Consider the following 17,108-nt stretch of genomic DNA (forward strand, 5'->3'; position numbering starts at 1 on the left):
GAAACTCCTTTTCCCATCCCTGTATGCTCCCACCACATATCAGCCCTCATATCCTATCTCATTCTCACCTTAAAAAGCACCGTACTGTATATATATATTATGATTATACCAGATTTTTTTTTTACTGTGAATGTTTTTGTGCTGCACCCCATCCTATTCAGTAGTTTATTGGTTGCTCTCATGTGGAATGTTTGTGCTGAGCCAATCGAATGTTGTGTTTACATTAAAGCCACACTTTTCCTAACTACTCCCGCCTCGGTGTTCTGAGTCTGATTACTGACAAAACTGGGTGTAACACCCTCGGTGAACGTTCTGAACACAAGCTGACCTGCTTTAATCTGTGCAGAGAATTAAGGTTAGACCGGGAAATTAGGCTGAACATTATGAGAGTGGACCACTTTTAATGCTTCATTGCACGGTGAACACAGCTTTGTATTTAGTGTTCGAAATATGTATAAAAGATTGGGAGCAGGCCTTGCACGGCAATAGGGCAGCGCTCGGTGAAATGTGGCGGATGGCAGGGATCAGAGGCATCGCGCGGCAGCTCTCAATTTATTAGGTTAAAAGTGTTCCATCATCACAGACAAGGAGCTATTCATATATTGAATGACTACGCTGGATCAGCTGTCTGACCTGCTTCTGTCAGTTTAATGGGTATGATGTTCATTACTGCACTGCTTCACTGACAGCCGCAGAGCGCCGCTCCTCAGTCCCAATGCGTCCTCGTTTCTCAGAGCCAGTTACAGGTTAAAAGGTTTGAACTCCTTTGGCGATACAATTACGGAGTCACACTTTTAATTAAACATTTCGGGGAATAGTCTCATATTTTACTGTTAATTCACATCTGAAGAGTTCACTGCTCCTGCCACCAACACCACTGACGTCCATCAAAGCCCAAATATAACTCTGGTACAGTCTGAAAACCACCGGCGGACTAACAGACAGAGAGAAGACCTCTGCATTGTTTGCATAACATTCATAGACACCAATGAAGCTCTGATCCAGCCCTTTAGTGAAAGGTGGGTACTTTGTCAGCCTGTGACGGCCAGCAGGTCCGCTCTTTGGTTACAGTCTCAGCCTCTTGATGTCCTCACTTCTGAAGTCGATTCTCAGAGCCAGAACCTGACGCACCTCCGCTGGGGTCAGCCGCCATGTCAAGGGCCCCGAATTAGGGCCCCAGTAATCCAGGATCTCTGTTACCTGCAGTGCAAAGAGACACCATTCAGCCCGTGTGGTTTGGGAGCTATAAAAACTGAAAAACTGAGCGGATTTCAGGACTTTTAAGGAAAATTTCTTTGTTTACTTTTTTCGTGTGGAAAAAACTAAATCAGTATTACCACACTGTAGAATCTCAAAGTCTTACATTTAAAAAAAAGGGGGGAAAACCGCTTGATTAAAATATTGTTTCCATTTCTTAAAAAGCTAACATGATCAAGAATCAAAGAAAACAAGCCTGAAATAAATCAGTTTATTTTCGAGTGCACATAAAAATAAACTGTCAGTTATTATAAAGACTAGACTACAGTATTTGATTAATTATAATGTTTCAGCAGAGAGAAATACTAAAATACCCCACTGCTGTACTCTCATATAAGCTTTAAAATGCTCTCGCCGGGATGGAAATCGCTAAAAACGTTGAAGTGAATTATTTAGAGCCGTGACTAACACAGTCAAACTCACCCGTTCCAGGTTGAGGATGGTGGCCATTTGTGTGAGTCGAGCAAACTTGTCTCTGATGGTCCAGGTAGTCACAGTAGTGAGATACGCCACAAGAGACCGCAGCTCTTTATCGAACTGCAGCCCTCCGAGCTGCAACACACAGACTAACATGGTGAACGACAGTATAGCTGTGGACACAAACCAAACACTATTGCAGAACCGGTGTCTTAGTATGACATGTTGCACACAGTGCAAGAAAATGTGTTTCATGCTGGAACACTGCTGTAAACAGGAAAATGCGAAAAGGAGGTGCCCTCTCCTGCAGGCCTCCATGAACTCATTAATAAATCAGTGCTAAAAGCTTTTTTCCATGTGTGCATCAGTGATGTGACGCATTCGGAGCTCGATGCCACCTTGTGGCCGAGGTCAGCGCCTCACCCTGCTGAAGGAGCATTTCAGGACCGTCTTCTCCATCTCTATAGATATCAAGCTGGTCATGAGGCTGGTCAGTGTGTCGTAGATGACGGGGGAGAGGGCTGTCTGATGTGACACAAACATGGCCGTTAGAGGGAAAGAAATGAAAGCACAGTGAGCAGACAAACAGTCAATACACGAGAGGAGAGAATACTTTAAACTCTGCCATGAGCTGCTCCAAGTTAACGATGAGCTGCTGCACCCAGGGGTCGTTGGCTTCGTAGTCATTAAACTCCTCCTGTGGGGTCACCAGCAGTTAGAACAACACTTTTCCTGACCTCCGATTTAGACACATTTAGATGCAGACACCGTCAGAACGTTACCTCCTCTATGTTGTGGGAGATGGACAAGAAGCTGCTGATCCACGGTTTGATTTGAGGCTTTATGGCCGTTGTGTTCAACTCAGTCAGACCCTCCTGTCAACCAAAATCCAAACTATGAGTCAGTGAGTGTTGCATGTCAGAGAGAGGCACGTACAGGCCATTACCACAATCACCAGTCTCAAGACAACTGCACTAAAAATTATTAGTTTTGTGTAATGTATTTTTCTTCCTGAAGCTCCTCTTTTACAAAAAGGCTTAATAACAGATTTGATGAAGCTGACTGTGTTTAATAGTCTCTTGTGGGCCTCAAGAAATGGCTTCTCCATTGGTTTGTCATATAAAAAATTATTCTAATTGAGCAATTCTATACTCAACTAACATCCAAGACAAATATCGTGCGAGGTGAAGTATTACTGTGTGTGTGTGTGTGTGTGTGTGTGTGTGTGTGTGTGTGTGTGTGTCACCTGTAAGAGATCTTTGAACTTTGTGGAGGTGCCAACGAGGTCGGACAAGCAGCTTTCTATCTTGGCGTGTTCACCAGACCCGGGGCCTTGACTGAACAGCTTGGAGCAGTCGTTCTGTCGGGAGATAAAACTCCCGTGTTCCAGTAGTGCAACACATGACAAGTCAAGATGAAAAGGAGGGAGGCAGAGCTTTGGCATAGAAGGAACTTACCTCCAGGTTTCTTTTTAAAGTCGAGATATTCTCACTGCACACCTCGACATTATTCAGAGTCACCTGAGTGATAAAAAAAGAATCAGAGTGGGTAGTTAGCTGCTTTCAGTGTGAGTCATTCCTAAAATACAATCCATTGAAGGAGAGAAACTAAACAGGCTTCTTGCCTTTATTTTGCAAGGCAAATGGGTCAAAATATTTTTTTAAAGGTTCCATATTATACAGTGTTCAACTATTTCAGATAGGTGTCAGAGGTCCAGCAACATTGTATTCAAAGTGTATTTCCCCAAATCACCTTGGTCCTGAATTCTATCCAGTCTAAAAGTCCCTCTCATGAGCTCTACTGAGAACAGGCTGTTTCTGTGTCAGTCCACGGCTGCTCAAGGCCCATCGTGGGAGAAGTGGTTTCCTGTTAACTGTTAGCGCCCCTTGTTGCTACCAACAACAGATATTTAAAAACCTGACAGAGATACACAGCTGTCCTGACGAACGCCGTTTAACAGCATTAACAATGAAGTTGTGCCTTTTGTGAGTCTCTTTTCAATAAAACTGTTACTAGTTCCAACTATGGATGCTAATGGAAGTCGGTCACCATTTAACAGGGAAACCTGGTAATCCGAAACACTGCTAATGTTTATGGTAGATTTATCACTATGATTCATATAAAAACAGTTTTTCAATCATCTCCCTCATTTCAAGCAAATGATTTTCTTCACTTCTGGGGCCTCACACACAGGCTATAGGGCTATATTATTGTTAGACAACCATTAGAAAGTATATAATAATATAACATCACTGAGTGAAGAGTGACTCTAAAGAATATCTTGTTGGTCCAAGTATAAAACAAGATATTATTTTTCCTGAAAATAGGTGTGGGAAATGTGGGGTCATATTAAATTAATGGTCAAATATTCAACCCCAGGTGTAATGCTGAAGATTTGAGGCGAGTGAACTTGTTTGAGACCCATTGACCATACTGGAGGGACGACAAGCCAGCTGCAAGAGTCGGACGTTGTTGGTAACAAGCAAGTCAAGTCCTTGGAATAGCAGCCAGGATGGTCAGTGTATGGAATACAGGACGACACTGGAGATTGTAACGTCTTCACAAAAATGTATGCAACCAACAAACATCTGACAAGTTCGACAAAGTTGCAGAGTTAAACTTGCATGCGCGTATGCTCTATTTACATCATTTGTAAATTAAAAAAAAAAAAAGGCAATGCATAGGCACAAAGCATGGAGGTGTGTGCGTGTATTTGTCTTACGAGAAATGCAGCCTTGGCGTTTTCCGCACTCTCAATGCCCATCGTGTTGAACTTGCCCTGCTGTAAGCTGCTCTGCATCAGACTGACTGCACTGCTGACGCCTCGCTGGATGTCCAGAAGTGTTGTCGCTGGGAAACCCTGCCGCAGCTTATTATACAGCACTTCCCTGACAGGTGGAAGGAGACAAAGCCAGGTCAGGATGCGGCGCTTGTATCGTGTGAGAAGGTAGATCAAGTGTAAAAAGTATCGATCGCATCAGTTGGAGGGTGAAGCAACACCTGAAGTCAGACTCGAGCACGGAATTGGCGTGATTGATCATGGCACAGAGGCAGTCAATGCTGGAGCTGGACAACGCTCGACTGATGCACTTTTTCACAATGTAAAAACAGTCGTCCACCATGCTGCTGGTCAGCTGGCCTTTTTCATAAGTATCCATGGCTACAGCCTAAAAGGGTAAAGTACATAGGAATTAGATTAAGCAGTGAAAGACAACGTTATCTTCATGCTCTGAAAGAGGACCATCACAAGATTTACAGTCATAGATAAAATGTCACAAGTTGGATCTTCTTATCAAATTTCTTTCAAACTTTTTCTAAATTAATGCACTGAGAAGAAATATCAGGAGTTAGATTACTGGAACACTCGGTTTACAACAAGTTGATGTCATTTGGCAGAGAAAAATACAATGAAGCCGAGTCCAAATGACAAATACTTGATGCTCCATGTGGGCAGGCTCAGTGCAAATGAAAAACAAAGATTATCGGGAACAGAGGCCTTCAGGAAAGAATGAGTAACTTTGATCATTGTGAGGGCCACACACAATTCATCTGGAGGTTGAATACCTCCATCACAATAATAGAACCGATACTGGCTTCTGCTGTATCTGCAACGACCATAATGAGTTTAAGAAACCACCTTGTGGGCTAAGAAAGAAAGGGTGGGGGGACACATGTGGCCTGGAGGACCCCCAGCTGCTGATGTTTACCTTAACCCCTAACACACTTGTAGCTTTTCAGATATTAAGTGATGATGCCTGTGTACAAATCTGTGTTTACTTTTTTTTTTTTACTTTATCAAGCACGCAACAGACCTTGTTAACAGACTCTCTCATGTAGTACTCTTCCATTGGGATGTAGTATCCAATCAGCTCCTGCATTGTCCTGCTCAGCTGGCAGTGCTTTAGTAGCTTCTCCACATTTTGTTGATGCTCTGCATTATCAGAAACACAAGAAAAAGGACATACATACACTACCAGTCAAAAGTTTGGACACACCTTCTCATTCAACGTATTTCTTATATTCTCTTGATATAGATTCTCACTGAAAGCATCGAAGCTGTGAATAACACATATGGAATAATGTAGGAAACAAAAAAAGTGTGAAATAACTCAAAACATGTGTTATAGTTTAGATTCTTCAAAATGGCTGCCCTTTGCTTTAATTACTGCTTTGCAAACTCTTAGAATTCTCTCAGTGGGCTTCATGAGGTTGTCATCTGAAATGGTGTTTTCCAACAGTCATGAAGTGCCGTCAGTGTATGTGTTCCCATCAATCTTAATACTATTAAAAATGGAATTCTTTTGTCAGTTACGCCATCAAGCATAATAAATAAATTCAAGAGTTTTGACTAGTTTAATATTTAATTGTGATGATTATGGGCTTTGGTAGGAAATAAGGTAAGTAAAAAAAAAAAATTAAAAATTTGTTTTAATGTTTAAATTTATGTGCAATAAATCTAAATTATGTGGAAGTTTCACAATTTGAAGAAACTTATTGGAAAACTTAACTATACCATTATATTCTACTTTACTTTGATGCACCTGTATGTGCAAAAGAAACATTTAGACATTAAATCACACCTATGGAAGGAAAATGTACCTTGTGTGACACTCCGATCGTCTCCAACTTCAAAGTCGGCCATTATTCGGCGACGTAGGAAGCGCAGATAAAGCTCCGCCCTTGCGTTCATCAGGGTAACTTCTGCCAGGACAGGGTCCAGCTCCCTGTTCATGTGAAACGGAGGTGAGAACAAGATCACTTCAGACACAGAATTACATCAGACGAACATGTTGCTCTGGTAGCCTCCCACACCTTGGCTCGAGGCGTTCTCCTGGCATGCTCTTCATCATGCTGCTCTGGACAATCTGAAACTGGAGAACGTACTCGACATCACAACAGGGAAGATATGCAGGAAAAGAAATAAGCTCATTAGGCAACTCAGGATTCACAAACCTTGCTGTGGAAGCCTCTCTGCTGAATGAACTTGTCAACAATCTTTTGAGCCTGACGGTCACACTCCTGCTGCAGGTGAGTGATGAGAGTGCACAGATGTCCCGGCCCGTAGTACGTCTCCACGATAGGCTGATGGGTCTCAACTACACGAGCAATACCTGAAGAGGAATCAGATCATTGTGATTAGGTCCAATAATGTTCACATACGCAGGAACCTGTACACAACCCTTCAAACTATAGAAAATGTTGTTGCCTTTTGAAGCTTACAAAGAGAGCGAAACAAGGGCAGGCGTGCAGAACACACACGCACACTTTTCTCACCTTCCAGCAGCAGAGTTAGAGTGTCTGCAAATATCAGCAGAGCTCTCTTCTCGCCAAGATCTGCTCCTGTAGCTAACAGCAGGTTCTCCTCGGCTTTGGAGGCAAGCTGTGTGAGCCAAAGTGTGAAAAACACAGAGAGAATAATTCATGATGGGATTTAATCAGAATCAATATGACATACTGTATCAAATCTCACTGAGGGATAAAGGCTGACATTCTTCGTAACGTAGATAAGCTAATTAGTAACCAACGGTAAGAAGTGTAGGTTTTATAACCTTAAATATTAACCGAATGAAAAAGGCATCCTTTGTAGACGCGTGTGAAGTGATATCAACACGTTTACATTCACAGACAAGCTTTTCAGGGAGCACAGTGCAACCAGGGTCACACAAATGTCTAATTCCACCTTAAAGTGCGAAGACATTTTAAAGCGGCATAAGAATGCCAGCTTACCCGTCCTTACTTGAAAACAAAAAAAATAAAAAGGAGTCATTCAAATTTCGGAAGTAGTAAATCTACTACAGTATTGTGTGTGCTTATTGTAATTTGGGTGTGTGTAATATGATGTTTTGTGTGTGCGTACTGGGATTTATGTGTGTCTACTCGACCCTGTGAAAGTGTGTCTTCACCTCCACCTCAAACAGCATCTCAATCAATGGATTTCACTTATCTTCTTCTGTGACACAAGATCTGTCCATAAATCAGGTTTTCCAGTTTCTTAAGTCAAGACTGCAAGGCTCTTGTGTGCAAGGTTGTGTGTACATTTTGTCAGCAGTACCTTGATCACTGTACCGAGTTCATACCAGCAGGTGGCGCTGTATTAGTGCTCACTCATTTCAAACAGGACATTGTAGAAGCACAATTTTGTCAAACTACATCACTACTCTGATAAGGGGGCGGCTGTGGCTCGCTTGGTAGAGTGGTCGTCCTTCAATCATCAGAAGGTCATAGGTTCGACCCCCGATCATCACGGGTCACATGTCGAAGTGTCCTTGAGCAAAAACACTGAACCTCAAACTGCTCCATGTGGACGGATAGAGTGCCCTCCAAAATGTGGCAGCCACATCCATTGGTTCAAGGTTTTCCTACAAGGATTAATAAAGTATTTCTATTCTATTCTATAAAATGTGTCATGATTTTCCTGAAAGAGCTGTGTACTGATTATGGGAATGTGGTTTTATGAAAGGAATTCTAGCACAATAATCAGAATTTACACAGAGGCACAAATTAGTAACATGTAACATGTACGCACACACTTATGTATGCATGCACAAATCACAGTATAGACACACAAATGTCATGAAACACGTGCAAAACTATGTGCACACAAAACACTAGACACACAATGAGAGATACACAACAACTCTCTACACAAAAAATTTGGCTACTACGATACCCCCATAGAAAACTCTTTAAAAAATGACAGCAGGCAGCCCTCTCATAAATTTTTCCTTGATTTCTGACCTCTACACTTGCTACTGACCTGACCGCAGAGATATTGACCAAAGCGGGTGAGGCCCTCCTGGTGGAGGCCCAGCAGAGGGAAGATCTTGAAAAACCTTTCCACCTGAGCCAGGTCGACTGCAGCCACGGCTTCATCAAGCTTCTCAGAGACAATGACCTTCAGCTTCTGCTCTGCCTCCTGCAGCATGACCAGACTGGCATCCACAGCACTGCCTGTGCAGACACGGTGCATTCATGTCACATACACAAACAAGACATATAATCCTCTCTACACCGTCCGAACGCATCACCACACAAAAGTCAACGCTCCATACTTTCTTCTCCCTGCCTGCTCAGCTCAATGACCGACTGGTCCAGAGAGAGGTATCGATGGATATGAGCAGCAGCCTGCTCATAATCTTCATTACGCAGAGCTGTCTGCACTCCATCTGTGCAGAACTTCAGGTCGAGAATGTCATCAGCTCGCTGGATAACGTTGTACAGCCGAGTCTGAAAAGAGATAACAAGAGACACATAATCAGAGTAAGTGTGGTCCAATAATTCAAATATTAGAGAAAATGCCACCTGAAAAATTGCACAAGAGTGGAAAGCTTATTGAGAATCTCAGCTACAACACCCAGTTGTAAATTTCACAACTGACAAGGATATGTGTTGGAGTTCATAAAATAGGGGTTATTAACTTGGAATCTGAGGCCCCCTGGTGGAACGTCAGACATCACAGGAAATCAGGATTTAGATGGTCTGAAACTGATCAAATGAGCCTTGCAGGTGCCAAAGAAAGCTACAATGCCACTTGAGACAACCCGAGACACTTTTGTACATGGGGGTGGATGTGTCCCACCAGCATTTGATTTCAGTCTTCAAATAAAAGATCTTAGAGGCAAGCTGGTGGCGTACCATGAAAAAAGGTTTGGGGACCGTGGTTAAATCAAAACTGTGTCAACAGGTTACAAACATTAACATCGATGAAAAACCAGAAGTGAACTCTCTCTGTCGGTGTGATATAAATACAAAAGTAGGCTAGATTTAGTTGAAGTGATTTATGCTGCACCCCAAAGGCGCAGTTCACAGTGGTTCAGTGATTCACAACACCTTACCTTTGCCAGGTCGAGCTGTCTCACTTTGCGGCTGACATTTTCCGCCAGGCTGCAGGTAAACGTGATCATGCCCGACAGCTGACTGGCATCTCCTCCAATCAGCTGTAAGTTGGGGCTGTAGGGACAAAGAAAAAACATTTGGAGGACAGTAAGCTATTTACAGTTTTTATGGTTGGATTGTACAAACAATCAGTGATCATGGCACACTGTACCCCATCCTCTGCAGTGCAAACATCTTGGAGTGAATGGTTCCTTCCTGACCCACCAGCCGGTCCAGCTCAGCTTCCGCCTCTTTCTATAAGACATAAAGAATACTACATTTATAGACACAAGCACAGAGTCCATAGCACAACAAATATTCGCACTGTTTTTCTAGTTTCTATCTGCCTGCGGAAATGATAAATCTTACACATTCATACATGTTTTAAACATGCAAAAATATTGTTTAAGTGTAAAAATACCATAAACTGATCAAAAGACAGAGCTCTTAAATTAGAGAATTAATCAAGATTTGGGTTTCCTAGATTTCATTTTATAAATTGGTTTATTCAATTTTTATGGAATGAAAAAATCCGATATGCTTTTGAATGTATTCAAATTTACTATTTATAAAAACTACATTTTTACATTCAAGGCTTCAGCACACATGCATGATTTTCCAATTTAATTAATTGATTTTAACCATGGTTTGTTGTGGGTGGCTTGCTGTAATAAAAACATAAAAAAATATGATAGAACGTATGCCTCATATTTAGATGAATTGTGGAATATACTTTTTCGAAGGTTATTAGTTATATACAAAAGACAGATTTTTGTTTGATCAATATTACTTTATTTTACCTTATAACTTGGCTATTGGTCATTGAGGTGGCAAATATTCTCTCATCTGTGCGAAAGTAACTCATTTTGCTTGACATGAATTTTGTACTTCAGCATGTATGATTGTAATTCTTAGTAAAATGGTAAACCAGGACGTGTCATGCGAACTTGACAATATGAATTCATATCCCTGTATATATCAGAGGCCAGCTGACTGAACAGACATCAGACGCTACAGTATTTAAAATAAGTAATTGTAGGTCTGCTTCTTACTAAACAAAACGCCAAATATTCTGAAAAGCAGTGTTAGTTTATATGAATGTGAACTATTAGTGTCTGTTTACACTGCTGTTGGGCGTTTCAGTGGCTGTGAGGCAGCAGAACGTCATTTTCACAAGAGTTTTGTTTCATGTTGATTGAATACAGTGTCTCTCGGCAGCAGTTTGACGTAAAGTCATTATCACGAGAGTTTTATTTCATGTGGACTGAATACACAGTGTCTCGGTTGTTTTGGGGCAGAGCGCCATGGAAGTTTAGGTGTATGAGATCTACCAACCTCCTCGCTACAGAGCTGCTCGTAAACCCTCTCCAGGTCCTCCAGCTCCGTCAGCGCAGAGATCGTGTCCATGCTCACCGAGGACACGGGGCCGGACCCGGGGCAAGAACCAGAGCCGGACAGGGAGTCGCATCTCTTCGCAGCCAGAGCTCCGCTGTCAGCCATCTTCCGCCACCGAGACACCACGCACAGCCTGCGTCACCAAAAAGGAAATAATCCCTGCGTATTGTCTGCCAGACACAGCCGAGGGACTAACGAGTTCTTCAGCACACTCATGGCTTCCTTAGAGTTTAATACAACAACATATCTTATCAAAATGAAAACAAACGTGTTTTAACGTAACATTTGAGCAGCCTAATTCCAATCACAAGTATTTGTGAGGTGTGCTAATGAATCAGATTCGCTACCTGAGAAATCTACATACGGGAGAAAAATCTTTTAAACGCATGCGCACTATTGCTGGTTCTTTAACTTAAGGAAATATTTTACATGAATCGAAAAAGTTTATATATATTCTCTGGTTTTCATTCCTGTTTAAACGGTATCAAACACTTTAGGGCTAAATATTTCTAAAAATATTACTATTGTTTTTTTCATTATTAAATCCGTTTTTTCTTTAATTATATATTTCTGAAAGGTTGTAAGGCACTGATTAAGAATTATATGTCTAACTTAGAAAATTTAAATCTTTGGCTTTTCGAAAGTAAATTGTATATGATTAGTTTTTACCTTTTTAAATTGTAAAGTAAGTGAAAAATAAACTGTTATGTCTATTACATATAATACAATTACTTGATGATGGGACCGTGTGGTTAATGCTCTTGCCTCACAGCAAGGTTGCGGGTTCAAACACCAGCCTCTCTGTGTAGAGATAACATGTATGTGAAGTTAATTGGTGAAGTGTGATTGTCTGTGTCTGTGTCTTTGGTCTGTGATGGACTGGCTACCGGTCCAGGGTGTATCCTGCCTTTGCACATCATTAGCTTGGCCTGGCATAGATGGATGGATGAAAAATCTGTAGGAAAATACAAAACTGACTAAGCTCCCACATTTTCCACTCCTCTTAACTTCAGTGTTTATCAAAATAAGGTTAAATCCCCCACTAATTTTATGTTGAAAGCTCACACAATCCTGCTGACATATCCTACTAATCTGTTGGTAAGAGGGGCATAGCTGTTTAGAGTTTGTAAGTTTTTCCTGCAATGTTTTTTCATGCCACAATTCAAGTACCTGCACATTAGGTTGAACTGTAATTTCATACACTGCACATATACATTTCAACTTAATATAAATTGTATTTACTCAGCAAACTAATTCTGGGGGATTTTCAAAGCAAAAACATGTACAATTCCTGTATGTCAATATAAGACAAAATATGATCTATCAGTTATAAAAGTAGATGGTTTATTGCAGCAAGGCTTTCATCAAATGGCTACACAATTTACACCGGAGTAAAGTCTGCTGTAACAATAACCGACTGTTTGCAAGGAAAATTAACATTTTTACATCTCTGCATGTACAAAATGAGTCAAAAACGATATTGGGAGATTGGTCAATTCTGAGACAAGTCTTGTTATCGCACTCTCAGGTGGTTTGCTGTGCTTCTGAAAACAACAGAATCGCTTCTTTCTCTTGCCGAAACTCTTCCCATTTCCTCAGTAACTCTTCCCTTTCCTTCTCCAGTTCCGCTCTCTGTCTTCTCAAGTCTTCAGCTTCCTCCTGCTGTGTTTTCCTCAGCAGCTCTATCGTCTCCTTCTCCGCAGCTGCTTCTCGAGCATCGGCCGCACGCAGCTTATCAAGCAGCTCCCTCTGATGCTCCAGAGTCCGAGCCTCTTCCTTCTGCGTTCTCCTCAGAGCTTCGATCAGCTCTCGCTCCGTGCTCAACACACGGCTGGCACCTGAGAGCTTTAATTGATCTGAAAGAAAACAGGCAGTACCATTATCTGTGCGCAGTAAAACAAAAACAATTTGCGAAAATATTTTTAATAATTCCACCTAAAACTGTCCATATAAAAGCATCAAAAACAACACATTACTTTCCTGTGTGTCCTTATGAAATATTGAAGGATGTTTTGATCCAAAATAGTAACGGATAAACGTTAACAGCATCATGTTCATGCTGACATAACAAACTCTCTTCAGGTTGACGAGCTGGATTACAGGGGGGTATTCCAGAAAGGAGGTTCAACAATCTCTGAGTCGACTGACTCTGAGATGGGAAATTCTGAGTTTCCGGTTCCAGAACATCTGATCTGAATTAGTTCAATTAACTCTCAGTACGGGAACTTTGAGGTAAGCGTGTGCACAACCACAATAAAAAGGCATCATCAATGGAGCCCCGATACCACGAGTCACTATGGCAACAGACTGAAAACAGAGGTATTTTGCCGAAAAAGTTCAAGCGCTGCAGCAGCAGAGAGAGACGACTGGGAGAAAACTGCTGCCAGCGTCGACGCATAAGTTTGAACGCATTACTCCACTGACTAAACATTTAACTCAAGATCGCAGCATACAGGTAGAAATAATAAATAGGTGTAAAATCTCAATTTCGAAAAGGCTTATATGTATATATGCTCTGGTTGTATCTCATTTTGATTTTATTTTTAATATTTAAATTGTTCAGTAGCGACTTCAAGTAGTAATTTAAACCAGTAACAAAATGTTGTTTGAACTAGTCGTCTGTTAATATCCTACTTAGTAGATCAACACAGTGCTTAGATATTTTCATTAAAGTGAAGTCATTTAAAATGTGACGATGTGTTCATCAACACTCAATAAATTAATACAATATCACACAAACACACACTTCTTTATTTATATAACTCACTTGTTTCACTGCGAGGGTGACTCTAACCACTCTACACACTGTTACTACCATCTCACAAAGAAACACAATGCTGTGGTTAAAAAGTGCTCTGATGTGAGGCACGGGGCGATTCTGGAAGAAATTAGTACAGTCAACAAAATAAAAACTTCTAATCTGAGCCGGAAGACTCTCTCGCGACAAGTTATCTCAAATTATTACCTCAATGCCGATTGGGTTTGGAAATAACGGACAATCCATTTCTAGTAGCTGCTTCAGGTGGGAAGAGCCAGGAGAATCTCAGGGTTTCCTCTACAAAACCTGCATGCCAGCAGGTTCAGTTCACAGAGTCTGTTACCGTGGTGACTGACCCCGAGCTTAATTCAGCTCTCTTTCTGGAGCAGAAAACTCAGTTTCCCTCATTTCAGGGTAAAAATGCTCTGAGTTTTGACAAAGCCCACTTTCTGGAATCCCCCCCAGGTCTTATTAAATGCAAATAAGCAGCCGCTTGTCATGCCCGGCTCCTTACGTTGGTAAACTGAAGCAGTTAAAGTGCTTTTGCATACATTCCTCTTGCTTTTAGTGTGGTTTATACTTTGTTTTTGCTTCGCATTTCAAAAGTCTTCTGATTTATTAAAACACAAGTGAAAAGATTCCCGATAAAAAGCCTCAAGCATGTAAATCTCACATGGAGGTTCTGTTGTACCTGACGTCTCCTCACCGTCCATTCTGGTGTTGAAGTCTTGTCCGTTGACGTTGGCCTTCAGTTCAGAGAACAACTTTGGGTGTCTCTTCAACATGTGTCGACGCAGGTTGCTGGTGCTACTGTTTTTGCAACACTGCAGCTTTTTCTTGCAAATGCGACAACGTGCGGCACTCAAGCTCGCCAGTCGCTCAAAGTATTTCCAGATCGAACTGTGCTGCTGTCGCGTGTGTGACGCTGAGTTGTAGTTAGTCGCCACCGTCTGCTGTATTGGTTCTGATGGTTCCTGTGAAGACTGCAGTATGCCATTACTGGACGTTTCAGTGAGCGAATGAGCAGCGTCAAACTCTCCATTATCCTGACACACTTTCACTGAAAGAGAAGAAACACAGAGAAGTTTTTTTTAAATTCACAGTTAAGAAGAGTGTGCTTCAAGAATGATCTCACACGTTACAACCATTAATTATGAGTGAGGATCGAGTCTAACTTTAACCGAAGGTTGATAAAACATCCTTCAGCTGTCCCTCAACTGCAAATAAAGTGGGCGGGGATTGGAGCCTTTTGCGGGATGGTTTTGGCCCACGGGCCTCGTGTTTGACTGCCCTGGTGTAAAGGGAAAGTTAGTCTTAGAAGAGTCACAGTGCAGCGCAGGCTGTGGGGGAGGCGGCAATTAATCATATCTCAAAATGTATATATGGACACCACAATGACGGAATATTTGGATAATCAGGTCCAGTCCTACTATTTTGGCTGTTTTACTGTCCAAACACGTTGTCCACAGTTGGCAGGTTATTAATGTGTGTTAACAGTTAAATGTACGTTGGTGCTCGGCGATTCGTCCACTCAGTACAGGGTGTCTGCTCTTACTGGTTCCACTCATCAGAGGTTGTACTGTATAATATGTATTCACTTTTTAGCCTTCTACATATTTATATTTACTTTAATATTTTATATATTGGAAAGTTTTTGTAAGTCACAGCTCACAAAATACTGTTTTTTAAATCTGTTCTCAATCTATGAGAACCAAGAGGCAAGAATAATACCGTACTATACATGTACTATCTCTCAACAGTAGTTTTTCCAATAATATCTCCTCTTTGCTTAAAAAATACAGATGGCCAAAACACACTGAACATCTCCAAACTCATCTGATTTCTGAAACTTAGAAACGCATTTTGTCAAGTGGCTACCTCAACGGAAACCCAATCTCGTTTGTAGTACGGTTTCTCACAGAAAAGAAGAAGAAGAAGCCCTTTTGGAGCTATAAAAGCTCACCTGGAGGTTGTAGCTGCTCTGTTGCATCAAAGGTTTCCTCAGCGTCCATTTTGATGTCAGAGTCCCGGGGTGAATTTCGTGGTAGTGGGTGCTGTATACCTGCTGAGAGCTCAGAGAACACCTTTGGGTGTCTCTTTAAAATGTGTCTCCGCAGGTTACTGGTGCCACTGTTTTCAGAAAACTGCAACTTCTTTGCACAGACGCAACAGCGTACAGCATCTGAATCAACCAGTCGCTCAAAGTAGTTCCAAATCAAACTGCGCTTGTGTCGCATGCGTCCTGCTCGGCTGCAGTTGGTCACCACAACGTGCTGTATTGTTTCTGAGGAGCCCTCCTGTGAGGACTGCAGCATGCCATTACTGGCAAATTCACTGAGTGAATGAGCGGCGTCAGAGTCTCCATCATCCAGACACACTTCCACTGGAAGAGAAGAAAACAAACGTTCAACTAATATTACATTATCACAACCAATGTCAAGATGTTGCGGTCATGTTGTTCACTTCCATTTAAGAAGGCCAAGTTTTAAAACTTGTTTTGCAATGTACTACCATCAAGTATCGTCACTAAGGACTGAGTAGGTCTTTAATGAAATGGTTATTTCACAGATAAAATGTCTGAAGGATGTGTCCATCTTTTATTCTCTGCTTCACAGCAGGGTTGTGTATTAATCTCAGTGTCTGTCAGGAGAGAGTTTGTACTTGAGGGCTTTGTATTCACTCATTTGTTTTTGTATGTCATATATTTACTACTGTCATGACAGACATTCAGTTCTAATTCAAGTGTTTCCCTGTGATATAGAGTAGCAGGCTCAGCACTGTATTGGCTGCACACACAACACAACACAACACAGCACAGCCTACATAGGACCCTAAAGAATCTTTGCTCAAGCTCTCTGGAGATCATGTCAATGTGTGAGTCTGTTTGGATTACACAGCGGTTCCTGTTTCGACCAGAGCACGGTCACAGATGATCGCAGGACCCGTACCGGAGCAGAACTCTTCCGTGTCGGGGTCCATCTCCTGGAGGTCGCCGTCTGCGATACTCTCGATGCTCTGGGACACCACCTCTGGGTGTTTGGTCCGCAGGTGTTTGAGCATGTTGGTGGTGGAGCCCCGAACCCGCTTGAGCTTGTAAGTCCTGCAGATCTGACATTGGACCGAGCTCGAGTCTGTGGCTTTGAAGAACTCCCACACAACGCTCCTCTTCCGGGACTTTTCCATCACCGGCTGAAAACACGGAAGAGCCGCGTCGGTGTTGTCAGCGAGACGAAGAAACGCAGCAACCTCCGCTGCTCGCTAATTTTTATTTCTAAAGCAGAACAATGTGTAGAGTTTTGCCTGCTGTGCTTAGTTAGCCCCGGATGCTATACCGCCCCACAATGCACTGCTGCTGATTACGTCACATTTGGGGAAGCTGACGGTCCCTTTTTTTATTTCTTCATAA

General features: G+C 42.0%; 2 protein-coding genes across 5 annotated transcripts; both read right to left on the reverse strand.

The window, feature by feature from the left end:
- Nucleotides 1-371: 371 nt before the first annotated feature.
- On the reverse strand, nt 372-11,313 carry cog4 (component of oligomeric golgi complex 4). Of its 2 annotated transcripts, none has more exons than XM_080458414.1 (19): nt 10,885-11,313; nt 9,722-9,804; nt 9,510-9,624; nt 8,727-8,901; nt 8,432-8,625; nt 6,949-7,054; nt 6,628-6,785; nt 6,487-6,545; nt 6,274-6,398; nt 5,487-5,605; nt 4,675-4,841; nt 4,397-4,562; nt 3,132-3,194; nt 2,921-3,034; nt 2,457-2,549; nt 2,288-2,371; nt 2,098-2,199; nt 1,681-1,809; nt 372-1,200 (listed from the first exon to the last, which is right to left on the reverse strand). In XM_080458414.1, exons 1-19 carry the CDS (start codon nt 11,047-11,049, stop codon nt 1,066-1,068), a joined length of 2,352 nt encoding a protein of 783 aa, XP_080314540.1. In that variant the 5' UTR covers nt 11,050-11,313; the 3' UTR covers nt 372-1,065. The 2 variants fall into 2 exon arrangements, with proteins under 2 accessions (XP_080314540.1, XP_080314541.1); XM_080458415.1 differs by having other exon boundaries at nt 10,963-11,293.
- An 844-nt stretch (nt 11,314-12,157) lies between these two features.
- On the reverse strand, nt 12,158-17,065 carry LOC308106627 (uncharacterized protein). 3 transcript variants are annotated; one of them, XM_080458482.1, is made up of 4 exons: nt 16,651-17,065; nt 15,666-16,085; nt 14,409-14,762; nt 12,158-12,800 (listed from the first exon to the last, which is right to left on the reverse strand). In XM_080458482.1, the coding sequence occupies exons 1-4, from the start codon at nt 16,883-16,885 to the stop codon at nt 12,469-12,471; spliced, it is 1,341 nt and encodes a 446-aa protein (XP_080314608.1). In that variant the 5' UTR covers nt 16,886-17,065; the 3' UTR covers nt 12,158-12,468. The 3 variants fall into 3 exon arrangements, with proteins under 3 accessions (XP_080314608.1, XP_080314607.1, XP_080314606.1); XM_080458481.1 differs by having other exon boundaries at nt 12,164-12,800; nt 14,394-14,762; XM_080458480.1 differs by having other exon boundaries at nt 12,267-12,800; nt 14,376-14,762; nt 16,651-17,053.
- Nucleotides 17,066-17,108: the final 43 nt, after the last annotated feature.

Source organism: Lipophrys pholis, assembly GCF_963383615.2.
Source record: "Lipophrys pholis genome assembly, chromosome: 2".
NCBI lineage: Eukaryota > Metazoa > Chordata > Actinopteri > Blenniiformes > Blenniidae > Lipophrys > Lipophrys pholis.

Coding starts and splice junctions, on each gene's coding strand:
- cog4 (XM_080458414.1), bottom strand. CDS start 11,049: ATGGCTGACAGCGGAGCTCTGGCTGCGAAGAGATGCGACTCCCTGTCC. Junction 9,625..9,721: donor TTTGCACTGCAGAGGATGGG/GTACAGTGTGCC, acceptor TTGTCCCTACAG/CCCCAACTTACAGCTGATTG. Junction 1,810..2,097: donor TGAAATGCTCCTTCAGCAGG/GTGAGGCGCTGA, acceptor TGTGTGTTGCAG/CTCGGAGGGCTGCAGTTCGA.
- LOC308106627 (XM_080458480.1), bottom strand. CDS start 16,885: ATGGAAAAGTCCCGGAAGAGGAGCGTTGTGTGGGAGTTCTTCAAAGCC. Junction 16,086..16,650: donor CACGGAAGAGTTCTGCTCCG/GTACGGGTCCTG, acceptor CTTCTCTTCCAG/TGGAAGTGTGTCTGGATGAT. Junction 12,801..14,375: donor AGGTACAACAGAACCTCCAT/GTGAGATTTACA, acceptor GTTTTCTTTCAG/ATCAATTAAAGCTCTCAGGT.